General features: G+C 40.2%; 1 protein-coding gene across 1 annotated transcript in view; it reads right to left on the bottom strand.

Annotated features, from left to right (window-relative positions):
* Positions 1-14,760: 14,760 nt before the first annotated feature.
* Positions 14,761-19,528, bottom strand: part of sgms1a (sphingomyelin synthase 1a) — a 31,417-nt gene continuing 26,649 nt past the window's right edge. Inside the window, exon 6 of the mRNA XM_077239490.1 lies at positions 14,761-17,205. Coding sequence (XP_077095605.1) covers positions 17,026-17,205 — 180 coding nt within the window. The 3' untranslated portion in view covers positions 14,761-17,025. The remainder of the gene's footprint in view (positions 17,206-19,528) is intronic.

Raw genomic sequence — 19,528 nt, 5'->3', positions numbered from 1 at the left:
ATTTTCTTTGCCACAGCTAAGAAAGGCTGTATTGTAGTAACAATGTCTATCCCTTTATGACCACAGTGTACACATATTCTGATGGCTACTTCCAGCAGGATAACGCACTATGTCACAATACTCAAACTGGTTTCTTGAACATGACAATTAATTCACTGTACTTCTCACTGTAAATTGCTTCCACAGTCACCAGATCTCAATCCAATAGAGCTCCTTTGGGATGTGGTGGAGCGGGAGATTTGCATCATAGATGTGCAGCCGAAAAATCTGCAACAACTGCATGATGCCACCATGTCAATATGGACAAAAAACTCTGAGGAATGTTTCCAGGACTTTGTTGAATCATGCCATGAAGAATTAAGGCAGTTCCTTAACCCTCTGGGGACTCAGCTCTTTTTGGTCCGATTTCTCTATTTTTACATTTGGGCTTATAAACTATATGTAATGGAGATGGAACACTATGTGTTTGGTATCTATGGATTCAGAAGACCCTAAGCTAACATAAGCACACATGTAATATGTTTATAAAGGAAGTATGAGTGAAAATGTACCATAAACTAGAGATTTGCAAAAACGGAAATTAGATTTTTGGCATTTATTTTTCTGTAAATCACACATCACACAACGATAGTGAACAGTTTTTGAACAAAAAATATATTTTTCAAAGCCTTTGCTTGACAGACATGTGTAATTGTTAAATAAAATGTGTAAAGAACAATGAAAAATTTAACTTTATTTACAAATAGTCCCAGGCGTTTTTCTTAGGAATGTTTAGAATTTTCTAAGCAATGCTTTCTCCTCTTCACTCTCCAGTAATTGTTCCAGAGCTTGTTCCACCGTAAATCGTTTACTGCTTGCCATCATAAAATTGCTAAAACAATAAATAATGCTATAATTGTATGTGTATATATATACATATATATATATATATATATTATAATTGTTCTGTCTCTCTATCATATCTCTGTGCACTCTCGCTCCGTAAAGCCTTGTTTATACTCGACGCGTCCGTTTGCTTTCTGTCATCTCTGCCACTCAACGCTGTTTGCGTGATAGTATATAGTACCACCCCTTGCAAGGCTACAGAGTCCTCCGATTTGCTAGAATACGACATGGTAACCTTCCTCTGATTGGGTAAGAAAAATATTCCTCCATCGGCATTTTTTCCATTGGTTGTTGCTCGTGAATCTGCCAAACAACATCGATTTCATTGGACTTTGACAAAGTGGTATTGCGCAACAAGGAAGTGTGTATACAAGCCGGGTAAGTTTGTTATCACTGTTTTCAGCAGAATCTGAGGAAGACGGCAAAAAAGACACCTCTCTATCATTAATAGTTTTTAAGATAATTACACATTTGTAAAAGTATGTCATTTTGGGCGGTACCGCCCAATCCGTCCCCTGAGGGTTTTTTTTTTTTTTTTTTTTACTTAGTTTATTTATTACATTTTTGGTTAAGGCAAAAGGGGGTCCAATCCAGAAGGTGCATCTGTCACGGTTCATGAATTCACTGTCTCTTCCTTGTCTCGAATGAATGTTGTGTAGTGTGTAAGATTAGTGTGGGTGTGTCCTCCGATTATCGCTGATCAGCAGCGCCAGCTGATTCCACTCTCCTCACCTATGTATTCTCAGTGACTGTTGTCTTGTGTTGTGAGATCATTGTTTTGTTTTCCGGTTGTGGTTCCTTTCCTGTTTGGCGTCCTCCTGTAGTCTTGGTTCCAGTTGGATTTGTCTCATCGTGTCTTCGTCTCCTGTCGTCATCATCACTCTTCTGGATTCACGGACACGTTCTTCATCTGCCATCCTCCTTCAACCCGGTTGCCCATCGAAGTCCCTGCATCACTCTGAGATGTGTCACTCCCACCCTGTGTGTCGTGTTTGTGTGGACCTGATCTTCTCTTTTTATATTCAATAAACATTCTTTTACCTGCATATTGCCTTCTCTCGCGTTCATGACAGAACGATGTGACCAACTCATGGAGGCAACAGGTGGTTCCATGGTCAGCCTTGATGAATTCATCGCTCGCACTATCACTCGGATGGACACGCAAGAGGAGAGTATCACAAACACGGGGCAGGCGGTACAAGCTTTAGTGGCGCAGGTGTCCAAACTCACCCAACAACTCCAACATCTGAGGGGTCCCGCTGCACCGCCCACACCACCCGTTCAGCCCACACCTCCTGAGTCACTCTTCCAGTCGGAGCCTCATCTTCCTGTCCCGGAGGCATACTCAAGAGAACCCAGTTTTTGCAGAGCGTTCCTGACCAGGTGCTCCATGCACTTCTCACTACAACCCTGAACCTTCAACAACGAAAGATCTAAGGTTGCCTTCGTTTTGACGCTGCTGACTGGGAGAGCGGCGTTATGGGGAACGGCGGTGTGGGAGAACCAGGATCCATGCTGCACCTCCTTCCAGGCACTCGCCGAGGAGATGAAGAGGGTATTCGACCGGTCGATGGCAGGAAGAGAAGCGGCCAGCGTTCTCGCCGACTTGCAACAATTGGATCGATTCGTGTCTGACTACTCCATCGAATTCCGCATGCTGACGGCCGAGTGCCAATGAAACGAAGAGGTGAAGTGGGACATGTTCCTGCGTGGGCTGGCTGACCGTGTCCAGAGAGAGATCTTCGCACTGGACCTTCCCACAAGTTTAAATGGGCTCATTGAACTGGCTCTCAGAGTGGACGGACGGCAATATATTTCTGATTCTCTAGCAACAGGGTTCATCCGGCCTTCGCCTTCTCCTGCAGGGGCGGGGTTCTTTTTTGTGGGCAAGATGGATGGTTCTCTGCGACCTTATATTGATTACCGGGGGTTGAACAACATCACGGTAAAGAATACCTATCCTTTGCCGTTGAGGTCTTCAGCTTTTGAAAGGTTGCAGGGAGCATCAGTCTTCATAAAATTGGATTCATGTAATGCCTATCATTTGGTTTTGCATTAGGAATGGGGGTGAATGGAAGACCGCTTTTAACACCCCCTAGGGGGCACTTTGAATATTTGGTCATGCCTTTCGGTCTGTCCAACCCCCCAATGGTCTTCCAGGCACTCGTCAACGACGTGCTGCGAGATATGGTAGATCAGTTCATATATGTCTACCTGGACGACATATTGATTTTTTCATCATCTCTCCAGGAACCGTGCAGCACGTCCGACGAGTACTTCAAAGGTTGCTAGAGAATGGGCTTTTTGTCAAGGCGGAGAAATGCGATTTTCATGCACAGTCTGTTTCTTTTCTAGGATACATCATCTCGTCTGAGGGAGTACGAATGGATCCTGATAAGGTTAAGGCTGTGGTAGATTGGCCAAGTCCAGATTCCCGTAAGGCCCTACAGAGGTTTCTGGGTTTCGCCAATTTCTATCTGCGTTTCATTCGCAATTTCAGCCAACTAGCCGCTCCTCTGACTGCCTTGACCTCCCCCCGAACTACGTTCAGGTGGTCCGATACAGCTGAGACTGTATTTGCCAAACTGAAAGGTCGCTTCGTTTTGGCTCCCATCTTGATAGCCCCTGATCCCTCACGTCATTTTGTGGTGGAGGTCGACGCGTCAGAGGTGGGGGTAGGCGCAGTTCTTTCCCAATGTTCTTCCACAGACGACAAGATCCATCCGTGCACGTTTTTTTCCCATTGGCTATCTTCCGTCGAATTAAACTATGACATTGGTAACAGAGAGTTGCCAGTCAAGTTAGCGTTAGAGGAATGGCGTCATTGGTTAGAAGGGTCGAGGGTTCCTTTTATTGTCTGGACCGGTCACAAGAACTTAGAATATATCAGAACCGCCAAAAGACTCAACTACAGGCAGGCTCGGTGGGCTCTTTTTTTCGGTCATTTTAATTTTTCTCTCTCGTACCGCCCGGGTTCCACACGATTCTTTATCACGTATTTTTGACCATTCCGAACGCCCGTCCACTCCAGAGTGCATTTTACCAGAGACCCTATTTGTCTCCACACTCACATGGGAGATCGAGTTGAAGGTCAAGACAGCCTTAGAAGGGGTAATGCCTCCGCCCGCTGGCCCACCGAATGGATTATTTGTACCGGAGGGATTATGGTCCGATGTTATTCAATGGGGGCATTGTTCCAGCGTGGCTTGCCATCCAGGGGTTAATTGCACCATTTTGTTAGTCAAGCAACGATTCTGGTTGCCATTAATGGCTCGTGACATTCACAGTTTTGTCTTGGCTTGCTCGGTTTGTTTCGTTTTGACCATGGTGGACCGGTTCTCGAAGGTGGCTCATTTTATTCCCTTGCCTAAATTACCCTCTGCCAAGGAGACAGCGGTGTTGTAGAGCACGTCTTTTGTTTACATGGCCCCCTGATGGACGTGGTTTCCGACAGTGGGCCCCAGTTTGAGTCCAAATTTTGGTGAGAGTTTTGTAAATTACTGGGAGCGAGTGTCAGTCTGTCTTCTGGGTTTCATCTCCAAAGTAATGGCCCAACCGAGAGAGCCAACCAGGTTTTGGAAAGAGTGTTGCGATGTTTGGTATCCAAGAATCGTTCCTCCTGGAGTCAGCAGCTCTCAATGGTTGAGTATGCTCATAACTCGTTACCAGTGTCATCCACGGGCCTATCTCCGTAGCTTAGGTTACCAGCCACCAGTTTTTCCTAATCTGGAATCTGAAGTCGCGGTTCCCTCTGCCCACGCCTTCGTCAAGAGGTGTCACCACACGTGGACCAGAGCCCGTGAGACTCTGCTCGTGGTGGAGGTGTGCACCGATGCTAAGGCCGATCGCCACCGGTCGAAGCCTCCCGTATACGTTGTTTGTCAAAAAGTGTGGCTTTCAACCAAGAACATTCCACTCCGTTCCGTCTCTAACAAACTAGCTCCCAAATTTATCGGCCCGTTTACTGTCACCAAGATCCTTAGTCCGGTGGCAGTCCGACTTACAATCTGCGTACTGGAGGATTCATTCCGTCTTTCTGGTATCCAAATTAAAACCTGTGTTTTATTCTCGCATTAACCCGCCGACCCGGTTCCCCCCCGCCACCGCGACTCGTAGATGGGGAACCTACATATTCGGTCAACCGTATTCTGGACTCGAGATGGAGGGGATGCGGATTCCAGTATCTGGTGGACTGGGAGGCTTACGGTCCGGAGGAGAGAAGTTGGGTACCTGCTAGAGACATCCTGGATCACTCGCTTATAGATGATTACAATCGACAGGTAAGGGTGTCTGGGAACGCCATGGCGGCGTTCCTAGGAGGGGGGTACTGTCACGGTTCATGAATTCACTTTCTCTTCCTTGTCTCGTGTGATTGTTGTGTAGTGTGTATGATTAGTGTGGGTGTGTCCTCCAATTATCGTTGATCAGCAGTGCCAGCTGATTCCACTCTACTCACCTATATATTCTCAGTGACTGGTGTCTTGTGTTGTGGTGTTTTTTGGTTGTGGTTCCTGTCCTGTTTGGCGTCCTCCTGTAGTCTTGGTTCTGATTGGATTTGTCTCATCGTGTCTTCGTCTCCCGTCGTCGTCATCACTCTTCTGGATTCACGGACATATTCTTCATCTGCTATCCTCCTTCAACCCAGTTGCCCATCGAAGTCCCTGCATCACTCTCCCGCCCTGTGTGTCGTGTTTTGTGTGGACCTGACCTTCTCTATTTATATTCAGTAAACATTCTTTTACCTGCATATTGCCTTCTCTTGCGTTCATGACAGTATCTGATAAAGTGGCCAGTGAGTGTATAGGCCTATCAGATAATTGGCATTTCCGGTAAGTTGTGCAATAAATACTGAAATAAAGCATGAGTATGTTTAACCAAACATTTCTTTAATTTGAACACAATAGCAATCTATACATTTACTGTTGATTTGTAAGAGATGCTATTTTCACCAGTTGTCAGACGTAGAATTATTACATATTAATCAATAATATGAAACATCATCTTATGCTAATGAGTATTTTTCACATACTGTTTGAATTTGTCTACATTTGGTTGGCACACTAAAGTAAACATAAAGGTATGGAAGATTATTTCAAACAGAAGAAAAAAAAATCATAAATATGAGAAGTCAAAATTATGAGACAAAAAGTTCTTAGATAAATAGATCAATCAAAATGAGATAAAAAGTTAATTATGACATTAAAGTGTAAAAATTATGACTTCAATATAATTTCGACCTTTTAATGTCATAATTAACTTTTTATAATGATTTCATCTTTTTATCTCATTCCTCAGAGATTATCTTTCATAAGAAATCATAAATTACATAAAAAGGTAGAATTATAAATTGAAGAGTTGAAATGATTTTGTTTTCTTATGTAGGATAAATGGGTTTCCATATCAAGGCAACTGGAAACCCTTAGCCTATATGTAAATGCATTTTCAAAGAAAAACAAGTACTGAGAGACTTCATCAGATTAGTTACATACAATGTCTTGTGTTTATGCCAGCAATGTTCTTTTAGTTTAGATTACTGTTGATTTCTTTGCCTGCTTTTTTAATACAGTAGGTATGTTGGTTTTTGCATGTCAGTTCTTAAAATCTCCTTGTTTTACCAGAAGAGAGATATCATTTATATGCACCTGGACTAATGTTGTTCCCTTTCAAAAGCTACAACCATCCTGCGCTGCTTAGCGCATTGGGAACGTCTTTAAACGTGACTAGCTGTGAATATTGTGTGACAAGTCAATAGAATTGACCCGGAGGTATTAATAGCCTCGGCCGGTGAAGTCATCGGCGCGCACGGTCCGCGACACGAGGCTATAAATAGATGAGCCACAGGTGCATCTTCAGGTCTTTTGTCTTCAGAGGCCATTCTGTGTATGTGTGCTTCAGAAAACTCTCTTACCTCTCTATCTGCTTCAGATCTTGTTAGGAGTTAGTTTTCAACTGGCAGTGAGCAGAATTTTTCTCTTTTCTCTTTGAGTTGAACAAGTGGAAAGGGTAAAATCCAAAAGTAAATGAGTGATTTACAAAACAAACGGTGTGTGCCTCCGTGTTCACGCCCTATTGAATCAGACACACACCAATGCTGTTTTGTTTGTTTGGGGAAAGAGCATGCTCCCTTTGCGTTTGAGCATGGTGATTGCGAGCACAGTGGACTGTTCACAGTGCGTCCATATCGCTCGCTCTCTCTCCAGTTCGCGATGTCCTTTTCCCTGATTACCGAAGCGTGCAACGGCGCTTCTTCAGCTCGGGCAGAGGACACTGCATCTTGTGAGTTCGCCACCTCCGAGCGTTCCTCCCATGGTGCTCGGGGCGATCGCTCGTGCAGTAGCCAGATTACACTGATCACAGCAAAAATAGTCCCATAAAACACTCAAAGTTTATAATTAAATAATAATATGAAAAATCAGATGCTTGTATTAATACATTGCCTGGCTGTTCTTTGGCCACATTTAATTCTGACGAATTGCCGAGCACTTCTCTCGTTATGATAAAGCGTGTGAGAGGTTACTCGAGGTGGTGACTCGTGCAATGGCCAGATTACAGCTAGACTGCCCTCCTTGAGGATCTTCATGACCTTAATCCGTTCATGGGGAAAACCTTATTCTTCGCACATCTTTGTGCCTTCGACGTCAACTTATTAGACTAGGGTTAGGGTTATGGTTAAGTTAGTTGGTAGAGGGGCATGTGATTCACGATGCGCCAGTCCAAAGAGACACTCACAGGCTATCCCTTCTCTGGGGCTCATCGTCATTTAAGGAGTCAGCACTCCCCACCAAGCCGTATGTAATAACATCCACACTTGTTTGGGTCAGACTGGTGCTGCTCTGCACACTATGGCAGTGTTGCAGGCATACCAGACTGATCTGCTTAAGAACAAAAGGGGGGCTCAAAAGCAGAGTGTGTCGAGTTGCGCTCCCCCTCGTAAAGACTGGGGACCGGCTCGCCGTGCTCAGTATTCTCATAATAGACCTGAGACAAAAATCCTGGGTTTTTTTTTGTCCCAGGTCTGTGGGGGTGTGCCCCTTAGGGACAGGGCATGTAAAATACGTCAATCAGCTCCTACCTGACACCCTCACGAAACCACTGTAACATCCCCGCCACCTCTGGTGATTTGGGGGGCAGCGGTTTCCGGCGAAATATTAGATGTTCTGTTGCTTCCTGCTTTCTCAAAACGCTCAAGTTCAAGATGTTAACTTTCAAGATGATCGTGTCGCAAATACAACATCACGATTGGTTCGTCACGATTGTTCTGAAGGATTCATATTTTCACATAGAAATATTGCCACAACACAGGTAGTTCCTGAGGTTTGCTTTCAAGGGCGAAGAGTACCAATTTCGGGTTCTTCCATTCAGTCTAGCCTTGTCACCCCACACATACACAAAATGCATGGATGTAGCACTGGCTCCATTACGATTCCAGGGCATTCGCATTTTAAATTACATTGATGGTTGTTTAATACTAGCACAATCGCAAGAGATGACGCTTCAACACAGAGACATCGTGTTAGCTCATCTAGTTTCTCTAGGGTAGAGACTCAACACCAAGAAAAGCATTCTTTCTCCTGCCCAGAGAACGTCTTATCTCAGGATCGTTTGGGATTCGATCATGATTCGGGCACAACTGTCTCCCGCTCGAATCGAGACCATTCGGCATACCATGAGAAAAGTCAGGCTAGGCCAAGATCGCACAGTTCTTCAATACCATAAAATGTTAGGTTTCATGGCTTCAGCATCCATGGTGATTCCTCTGGGGTTGTTGCACATGAGACAGTTTTAGTTGTGGCTAAAACCCAGGGAATTTCATCCAAGGGCCAATCCTCAAAGGCAAATAAAAGTGATGCGCTGTGGGCTTCGTACACTATCTCTGTGGCTCAGACCCCGGTTCCTCGCCTTGGGTCCCACTCTAGTGGCGCCTTTTCGTCGCAGATTGTTAACAACAGACGCTTCCCTGATGGGCTGGGGAGCGGTCTTAAGTGGTCGTCCAGCTCAAAGGGAATGGGAGGGTCATCAGCTCGATTGGCACATCAACTGCCTTGAGCTGATGGCTGTTTTTCTGGCCCTGAAATACTTTCTCCCTCAGTTGAGAGGCTGTCATGTCCTAATGTGGGTGGACAACATAATGTAAGTCTCTTACATAAATAAACCAGGGAGGTCTGCGCTCACACAATCTGAACAGAATAGCGAGGCAGATTTTTCTCTGGGCCCAGGACAAGTTCCTGTCACTCAGGGCAGTGTACATTCCAGGGGCATCTGAATGTGGGAGCAGATTTACTGTCCAGACAGAAATTACCGATGGGGGAATGGAAACTCCACACAGAAGTAGTGAAACCGATCTGGACCAGATTTTACGAAGCGGAGGTGGACTTCTTCGCCTCCCATCAGACAGCGCAATGTCCTCTCTACTTCTCTCTGAGTCACCCAGCCCACCTGGGTCTGGAAACGATGGCTCAAAATGCGCCTGTATGCATTTACTCCAGTTTCTCTGCTCCCGGTAGTTCTAGCCAGAGTGGTTCTCGGAGATAATATCTCTCCTCGACGGTTCGCCATGGGTGATTCCGGAGAGGAGGGACCTTCTGTCTTAGTTGGAGGGCACAATATTCCATATCCCAGGCCTGACCTGTGAAACCTTCATGTTTGTGTTTTTGTGTGTGATGCACACTCACAGCACATAATGCAGATTCAGTCAACTGCCAGATTGCGTCAGTTCTGGACTTCCTGCAGAAAAAGTTGTCAACAGGCACAAGCACCCCCACTCTCAGGGTTTATGTGGGCGCTCTTTTGGCTTGCCACGCCTTGGTGGACGGGGCGCCACTCTTCACCGCTCTGGCCGCCCGAGGGGTCTTCACCGCCCTGGCCGCCGAGGGGTCTTCACCGCCCTGGCCGCCCGAGGGGTCTTCACCACCCTGGCCGCCCGATGGGTCGTCTGCTTCACCCTGGCCGCTCGATGGGTCGTCTGCTTCGCCCTGGCCGCCCGAGGGGTCGTCTCCTTCCCCCTGGCCGCTCGATGGGTCGTCTGCTTCACCCTGGCCGCCCGATGGGTCGTCTGTTTCGCCCTGGCCGGCCGATGGGTCGTCTCCTTCCCCCTGGCCGCTCGATGGGTCGTCTGCTTCACCCTGGCCGCCCGATGGGTCGTCTGCTTCGCCCTGGCCGCCCGATGGGTCGTCTGCTTCGCCATGACCGCCCGATGGACTGTCTGCTTCGCCCTTGCCGCCGGCTAAACCATCACCCCCTGTTTCTGTTCCCTTCCATGGACCTGGCTCCCCATCCCTCCCCCTGATCCTCCACCATTCCACCTCCCTCCTGGACTCTTGTTTTGTTTGTTTTTTGTGGGTCTTGGAGCGTCTGGTAGCCGCTCCCTAGAGGGGGGGTTATGTCATGTTGTCATTTGTTTGTGTTGCTGGTCTATTGGGAGCACATGACTGTCTTGTTATTTCTTGTGCCATGTGCTCTCCTGTCTATTGTCTAACCCCGCCCATCTTGTTATCAGATTATTGGTTAATTTGTCCCACCTGTCCTGCTCGTTACCCTCCTTTGTTTGTTCCCCTATTTAGCCTCCCTGTGTTTGTAGTCCTGTGCTGGTTCGTTGTCAATGTGTCAATGCACCTGTGTCCTTGTGTTACCTGTTTTTGCCTGAAACCTCTCTTGTTTTCCCCCTCTGGGTTGTTTTGTTTATAGCTTGTTTTATTTTGTATTATTTAATAAACCTCATCTCATCCTGCTCTTGTATCCTCGTCTGTGTCAACCGTTCAATGACACAGAGCAGGCTCTGAAAATGCGCTGCTATTTCCCAAAAGATACAAATTAACCCTTTATAAAATTATGCTAAAATAGAGGATTTGTTGCATATTTTGTGTTTGACTGTAAAATTATAAAACAATGTGCTATCTTCACGTGTAAGGTGTCATCTTTTCTGAAAAATAAACTGCTTTCAGTAACTTACAGTTATTGAAATTGAAAACGCTTCAGACGATTCAGTGTGTGCAGGAAACTGAACAGATCATTCAAACAGATTCGCAAACCGATTTAGACAGATCTGCCAACTTGTTTGACGAAGTCTTTGAACAAAATCGACTCAAAAGAGTGATTCATCTGTGAATTGAGCATTACTCATGCCCATAAAAAGATACAGTGCGCTTGGAATAAACTATGCATTTAACAGCATGTACGCATTAAAATAAAGTAACGAGAGGCGCGTCTCCCAACGTAAAAGTACAGCTTTTTCATTAGAAATGTACTCGAGTTAAAGTAAAAGTACCTACATCTCTAAATCTACTCTTAAAAGTACAATTTTTCCACACAAAAAAAAATTACTCAAGACACTACCCATTTCTGCCTGCTGGCATGTGTCGGTGGGCAAAACACTGCTTGAATATGATTTTATAAATAAGATCTAAGACGACTAAGCACAGTTTTGCTTTAAAATTGTATTTGAACAGATGCAGTTGAGTAAATAATACCATAGGTTAAATTTATGCAAAATCATTTTTTGGAGCATTCTATGGAAATGTCAATTTTCTGCCACAAACCTTACAGAAATATCACACTTGTAAAACACATTTTAAAATAAAACAATAGGTTATTTGAACAATTACGCCGCCTTGAGCCATCAATGTGACAATATTTGATTTTTAATTAAATATATAGAATTTCAGAAATGACTACAGAGGGAAAATGCTTTAATTTAATGCCAATGACAAGTTTGTCCCCCATTTAAAATACAATAATGTATATCAAACAAATAAAAAATATATTTTAAAATAACCTAGAATAGCCTACTTATGGATTAAACTACTTAATTTAGTTAGTATGATTGACAAGATGTGGTTTGAAGTATCCATTTTGTAAAATGAATTTTTCATGAAAATTGTCACTGGTTTTACTTTTCTTATGGCTAACCCCAGTGACCCGATGACATTTTTGAAGTAATATTTCTTAAAAAAAGAAAAGAAAAACTTTGATATTGCCAAAGAAGTAAGAAAGAACACAAGTGTTCAAATGGTAGGCCTACATGCTTTCTTTAAATAAATGCACAAAAATATAAAAAATCATTAGGCTGCCATTTATGTGTACATTCATAAAGTCAAAGGGAGTTCTAATTCTTTATTCTAAGTTTAAATGTTAAATGTATAAATCCGCTCTTCAAAAGGTGTCTGAATTGAGGGGTCATTATCGGGGGGCCTATTTCTTTCACACTTTCTCCAAGAAAAACAGGATGGGGACATCTCCCAGGAAGGACTATCTAGCTTATCATTACAATCAATGGATAAGAGAGTAGGGCATATAAAATGTAACTTTGTGGTCATTTTGTTTAAAATTTTTCCTGAAGACAGATGTATAAACATCTAATTATATTGATCTTACAGCATGGGCCGTGTGAAGTGACAAAATGGTGGGGTCTCTCTGCCAGACATGAAAGGCTTTAGATAGGAGATTTTATGATAGGAGACAGTTGTGGTCTTTGATTGTAAAATGACACCAGGTGTCATGTCTGTCTTTTAATTGCTTGATGTTTCCTGAAACAAACTGCAAATGCTAATACATTGCAGCTGTAGAGAAGGGGAGGGCTGGTGACCTCGTCATGATGGAGACACTCTTCATTTTCAGAATTTTCATTTTCAGAAACTTTCAGAAGAAATCTCTTCTGCTCAGAATTCAAAGATCTGTGATTTTAAACAGAGCCAAAAAGACCTCCTAATTTCACTGATGGTAAGTTCACTTCAACATATGTTTAAAACTAATTTTAAATACATATAAAATGTCATCTTATTTCATATAAACACTGTTTTATATGTTTATTTATCTGTGCAAGGCAGTATTTCGTGGTGTATTAGATTAAAATACTTATACTTGATAATTTAACAGCTTATTTCAAATAATATGAACTATTATTCACTAATTTATACGTTTTATTTATCTATGCAAGCCAGTATATCGCAGTGTGACCCTGTAACCCTGATGTATTAGATTAAAATGTGTATACTTGATAATTTAACAACTTATTTCAAATAATATCAACTATTATTCACTATTTTATATGGTTATTTGTCTGTGTAAGACAGTATTTCACGTTTATTAGATTAAAATTTGTATACTTGGGAATTTAACACCTTATTCCACTAATATTTATGGGATTTATTTATCTATGAAAGTCAGTATATCGCAATGTTACCCTATAACCGTGATGTATTAGATTACAATGTGTATACTTGGTAATTTAACAACTTATTTAATATAATATCAACTATTATTCACTAATTTATATTTTATTGATCTATGTAAGTCAGTATATCGCAGTGTGACCCTATATCCATGATATATTAGATTAAAATGTGTAGACATGGTAATTTAACAACTTATTTAATACAATATCAACTATTATTCACTATTTTATATGGTTATTTATCTGTAGGCCATTATATTGTGGTATCCCCATAATGTTATCACTGATGTATTAGATTAAAATACTTATACATGATAATTTAACAATTTTATTTAAAATAATATAAACTATTATTCACTAATTTATACGTTTTATTTATCTATGCAAGTCATAATTTTACACTGTAATAGATTAAAATTTGTATAGGTAATTTAACACTTTATTTCAAATAATATTGCCTATTATTCACTGTTATGCTTTATTGTTCAACACATGTTTAAAGTTTAAAACTTACTTAAAATAAAATTAACACCTTATTTCATTTTATTTATTTACTTTATTTAACCACAATGCTCTGTATTTTCTAAACTCACATAGGAGAAGACTCTGTGATATTTTCTCTGTTCAGAAAGATTTAAGTCTCTGGGATATTTTTCTCTCCACAGAAAGTAGACGCATAAAGATTGGTCATTATGTTCATCACATGGTTAAAACTTACTTTTAAATGTTCAGTTTATTTTATATTTGATGTCAATGCTTTGTATTTTCTTAAACTCATAGAGAAAAAGACTTAGTCAAACAGATTCTCATTTCAACATGCTGAGTTCAGCACTTGTTTAAAGTCTAAAACTTACTTTTTTATAAACGTTACGTTTTTATAAAATTAACAGCTTATTTCATTTTATTTTATATACTTTATATGTCATCAATGGTATTTCTTAAACTCATAGAGGAGAAGACTCTGTGACTTTATCATGATAGACGCATAAAGATTGCCTCATTATGGTCAACACATGTTTAAAATTGACTTTTTAAATGTCTAATAAAATATTATGTTGCTTTTATTAAACCACAATGTTATTTCATCAATCTATTTTTTCATTCTCTCCCACAGACTTCATGGACAATGCCAATACATATGAAAATCATATCCGTGTCGGATCTCCTCGTGTTCATAATTTCATCATTCTGACTACATTATTCTACTATAATAAAAGACATCCCCATTCCAAACATTTCTACATTCTTTTCAGTCACACCAAGCAAATTGCCCGTCATAAACACACACACACACACACACACACACACACACACACACACACACACACACACACACACACACACACACACACACAGTCATAAACTTCGAAATGTGGGCCAAAGTTCACATACCACCTGGTGGTCATAAAACCCCCGCCCATCTATACATCCAGTCATAAATATGTCATAATCATAAATATATCATAACCTGTCATAAAAATCATAATTTAGGGCCATAAATCACTTTTGACACAATGTCCCTTATATAGACTACTCAGGGCACGTTTATTAAAGCTATACTTAAATGTCCTAATTGAATCTAGGCTTAATCTAAGCCCTGTCTTTAAACCCTTTTTTTTTAAGTCAGCGTCATGCTACTAGCATTTAAAATAAAAGCTGATGTTTGTAGGAAGGTGATGAAAAATGAATGAAATTTAGACAATACAGAATATTAAATGTTTTATTCAATATCTGCTCCACTCCTTGTCTCATATTAAGAGATTGTTTAGCACAAATAACCTGGTTTACATTAGACAACAAAGTAATTTGACAGTGCTGGATTTATGATTGACAATGAAAAAGAAACAAAACCACAACAAAAACATGCATTTAGAGTCATATCACACGGTTCATTTCTCAACTCATTCAGTTGGCAGTGTAAAACGAAGCAAATTAATGGTTGAACAATCTGAATTTCACCAATTCTGGATTAAATAAACACTTCATTATTTAGAACTTAAAATCTTTTATAAGCCAACACTGGTTTGAATTACTTTTCTAAGGTATAAAACAAAACAAAAACAAATTAAACGGCGTACTGAAGCCATCCATTTCAACATGGTACATGCACTTTGGCCACATATGTCACACATTCACAGGTCTTTTCCCACTGTCAGTTTCATATGAAAGACAGAGCATAAAACCATCATCAATCAGGCTGTTACTTGGGGGAATAATAAAATAGTGTTTTATCCTGCAGGGTTATTAGCGTGCAGGTCACTGAAGTCCAGTGTTTAGAAGAACTGTGTGGCTGGGCATCATTTTAAAGTGCTTCTGAATTTCCTTCCAGATCTAAACTGAGGACTGCCACTTATTGTACATTCAAAGTTTTGATTAAGTCCTTTTACAGGCCCGTAAAAGCCCTTTTTCTCACCTATCATTGTCTACCTGTCACAAATACTTGGGTGTACCTTCTATTTGGCTCTTGCTCCAAAACATTTACAACACTTCTGGCTTTTTAGTGAGAGACTTGATGATCATCCCTTTGGCTAGATAGAGGAAGCACATTATAAGCAAACTCACTCCTTCTGTTACCAAACAAACCATTTTTATGGTTTAAACCACATAAATAGGATAGGTGACAGATGAGTGTGTTATGTTGTACAGTGTACAACAATAATATATGTTATTTAAATGTACATATTACCCCATCTACACACACTTACATCATTATTTTCATGTGTAATATTGTAAACATTCAGTCTGTATGAGTGAATATTTTCTGTAAAAGGAAGACTATCTGTCTGACTTATATTAGAATGGTTTCCAAAGCCTAGCAGTGATTCTCTATGAATTTCTTTTTATTTTTTAAATCAGAGACTGAGCTCATGGTTAATTTAATTTAGTTAACAAAACACACACTGGGGCCATTCACACACGTTCTTGTATACATCTGCACCACTTTTAATTGTCTTGCTATGTAAACACACAATACACAGATCTTTGACCACAACTGCTCCGTTTCTTAAGTTAAAAACAGGTAAACTATTAAAACACCAAAAACACATTCTGTGTGAACAGCCCTTAAGTCCTGACAAAACTTGAGCAGTGTTTTTTTTCTAGTCTCCCCTCTATTTCTTTATTTCTCTTGAATCTGTTTTCTAGAACAATGGATGATACGGAGAAAAAAAAAAGAAAATCTTCAGTAATTAATAATTTAACACAATTATCCAATTAAAACATTAGGAAGTGTGCTTCAGGGTTGATTTGAAGGATTGTTGTAATGTGAAAGGCAGAACTGAACTCCTACATTCATAGCTTCTATAAAAACATACTACCCAGGTCAAGCAAAACTCTCGGACTGACAACATTGTGGGTTAACACATTATCTAAATGTACATTGTGGATGTATGGATGCATGTGTATGAGTATATTACATGTGTATGTATATCTGTGTGTGTGTGTGTGTGGAAGAAAGGCACTATAAAACACTGAAGCTGTACAGGTTCCAGCTATCAGGAAGGTACAAATCTAAAAAAGATATTCTATTTGGATGACACTTTTTGTAAAATAACCCTGCAAAATATTTAGAAAAAATTCTTGCTCCAGATTTAATAAAATTATTACAAAAAGATGCTTTTTAAAAAGAAAATCTGTTTCTATAAGTGTTCCAGTTTATTCAATACAGTTTTGGCAGGTAAATTAACCTTAAATTACATATTCTGCGTGTCCGAGTCCATCGAGAAGACAGCAGGATGGCTCAGTTTTCTATGTCACCAAGGCCTGGCAATTTTTAACCATAAAGAACAGCAAATAGAATCCAGTTGTTAGATGTCTGCTCTGCATATACATACCTGCTAGGGACATTGAAATCCTTTGAATACTACAAAATGATCGTGTATATGCGTCACAGTGCTCAACCAGTTTTGCAGGGCTTGATGGGAAGAGCAATTTCTCTTTTAGAGTCTCACAGAGCTCCAGCCAATCACGGGTCACGACTCACGGGAGTCCAGCTTACTGTACTTAACCCGGGTGCTCGTCATCGTTCGCAACAAGAATGGTAGCTGGTAGTTTCGAGGCACAATGCCACGGACGTTACTCTCAAAGTACTGGAATGGGCCGAACCACCACACACGAGAGAACAGGTTGCCAGTGGAATTTTCCTTTAGAGCCTATAGGACAGCAAGAGAGATTATGTTAGATTTTGAAATACCACTGTTTTCCAGTTCTTCAGAAATTGATACCCATCAATTACAGCAATATTCATTTTTCAGCTGCACATCCACAGAATCCAAATACTGCCTTGATCAATATAATCAAAGACCATCTCTGTACATATATCACAGAAAGTTTTCATAATGTCCTGATAAATGTCTATTATATGCAGTATTGGGGGTTACATTACAAGTAATGCAAGTTAAGTAATCTGATTACTTTTTCCCCAAGTAACTAGTGATTTTTACTTATACTTTTATTAATTACTTTTTAATTTATAAATATATAATTTATAATTACTTTTTAATTTATAACAAAACATCTGAGTTACTTTTTTTACCCTCCTGCCCACATGTTGAGAGAAATCATTAGTAAAGGTGCAGAGGTGTTGTGTAAACACGATGACTAAATTTGAGTATGCATTTACTCATCTCACTTGCACAAAAACAGATTTAAACAACACAATAAATACACAAACCTGCAATAATTAAATATATAAACACAAACATACTTTATGTATTTAATCTCACTTTATTAACTAATGTCTTTGTTGCTGACCTTTGATGATCCAATTCAACCATACAAATAAGCAAAATTGACTTGAGTTAAACATCACATTTGTGTTTTTTTATTACTGAAGTAAGAGCACAACTGAAAGATTTGTTTGAGCTGCACCCTCAACTGTACAGCTGTGAATTTGCTGTGAAAATATAACTTATTATTCCTGTTATTAAAAAACAAACAAGCAAGCCCAGGTCAGGATCATAACAATTTTTGATTTTGATGGCTGCAACACTCCAAAAAAGTTGGGACAGAGGCATGTTTACAACTGTCATCTCCTTTTCTTTTTAATTACACTTTTTAATAGTTTGGGAATTAAGGATACTAATTGTTGCAAGTGGATTTTTTGCCCAATCTCGCCTGATACAAGACAACTGTGCAGTCCTTGTCTGATTCTCCTTTTCAAGATGGGCCATATATTTTTGAATAAGAGACAGATCTCGAATGTCATTTAGGTACTTTAGGACTCCAGCTCAGGATAAATATAAGAATTCATCATTAACATGTTGGAGACAGTGTGGCCCAGAGGAAGCTAACCATTTTCACATAATTTGGGGGTGTCCTAAATTGAGTACATACAGGAAAGAAATACACAGAATTTTGAACTTGGTTTTTGGAATGGAGATACCATTTAATTTTGTAGTTCTATATCTTGGGGAAACAGCTTTTATGGAACAGAGAAGTAATAAAAAATTGTTACAGGCTCTTCTTGTAGCAAGTAAAAAAAATATGACCAGGAAATGGCTTAACCCAGTCCCCCCTACAATTGATAACTGGCTGGATATAGTCCTAGACATTTTTAAGATGGTAAAGTTAACCCACACCTTGAATATCGAAAGAGACAAATTTTATCGCATTTCGGACAAGTGGATTAAGTATATAACCCCAATCAGAACAGATTTTTTATAACTTCTCTGACGTGATCACCCGTCCTGACTGATGACTGTCTTATTACTTATTTTCTTCTTCTGTAAGTCAAGTCAAGTCATCCTCATTTATATAGCGCTTTTAACAATGTAGATTGTTTCAAAGAAGCTTTACAGAGATAGACATATAATTTAAGGTAACAGAGATTGGTTTAGTTTTATAGTGGTTCTTGAAAAATGTTTTTTTCCAGCTAAAGTTAGTTTTGATCGCGAACCTGTGATAGACGCTGATGGCGTTCACATGCGCATTAAGAATTGATTCTATAGTTATGTGCGTTTGAATATATGTGCGCAGGTTTGTAATTCCTTACAAACCATGCCTAAACAAACTACTTGTCTTGTCTATAAATTTTGATGCAGAATTTTATTTTATCTTATCACTTCGGGTAGGTACGCGAACCAAAATAATCCACAATGCTTTATCTGTAGAGTGGTATAGGGATCCTCCATAGGGAGAGGCTAGTTGGCACTTCAGCACTGCATTGTCATCGGGTAATCCCCCTGTTGCATTGTATATAGTTCTTTACTTTTATTTCGTTTGATTTTATTGAGTTGTACACATACCAAGAAAACCTAAAAGTGTAAATTGGAGGAGTATGTTCTGAGGATCCATTTAGTTAGAACAGTGATTTGGTTAAATCTACTATTGTTCACGACTCATAAAAGTGGAAAATGGAAAGATATATGTATTAATATTGAATGTTACCTCATGTAAACATGTTCTTTCCTAATAAAAAAAATTAAAAAAGAGACAGATCTCGACATCCCTTCTACAGTGAAGAGTGTCTAGAAA

This window comes from Siphateles boraxobius, unplaced genomic scaffold (assembly GCF_051911475.1).
Source record: "Siphateles boraxobius isolate OS27281-9 unplaced genomic scaffold, OSU_SipBor_1 22, whole genome shotgun sequence".
Lineage (NCBI taxonomy): Eukaryota > Metazoa > Chordata > Actinopteri > Cypriniformes > Leuciscidae > Siphateles > Siphateles boraxobius.
This window is presented reverse-complemented; position numbering and strand designations above follow the sequence as displayed.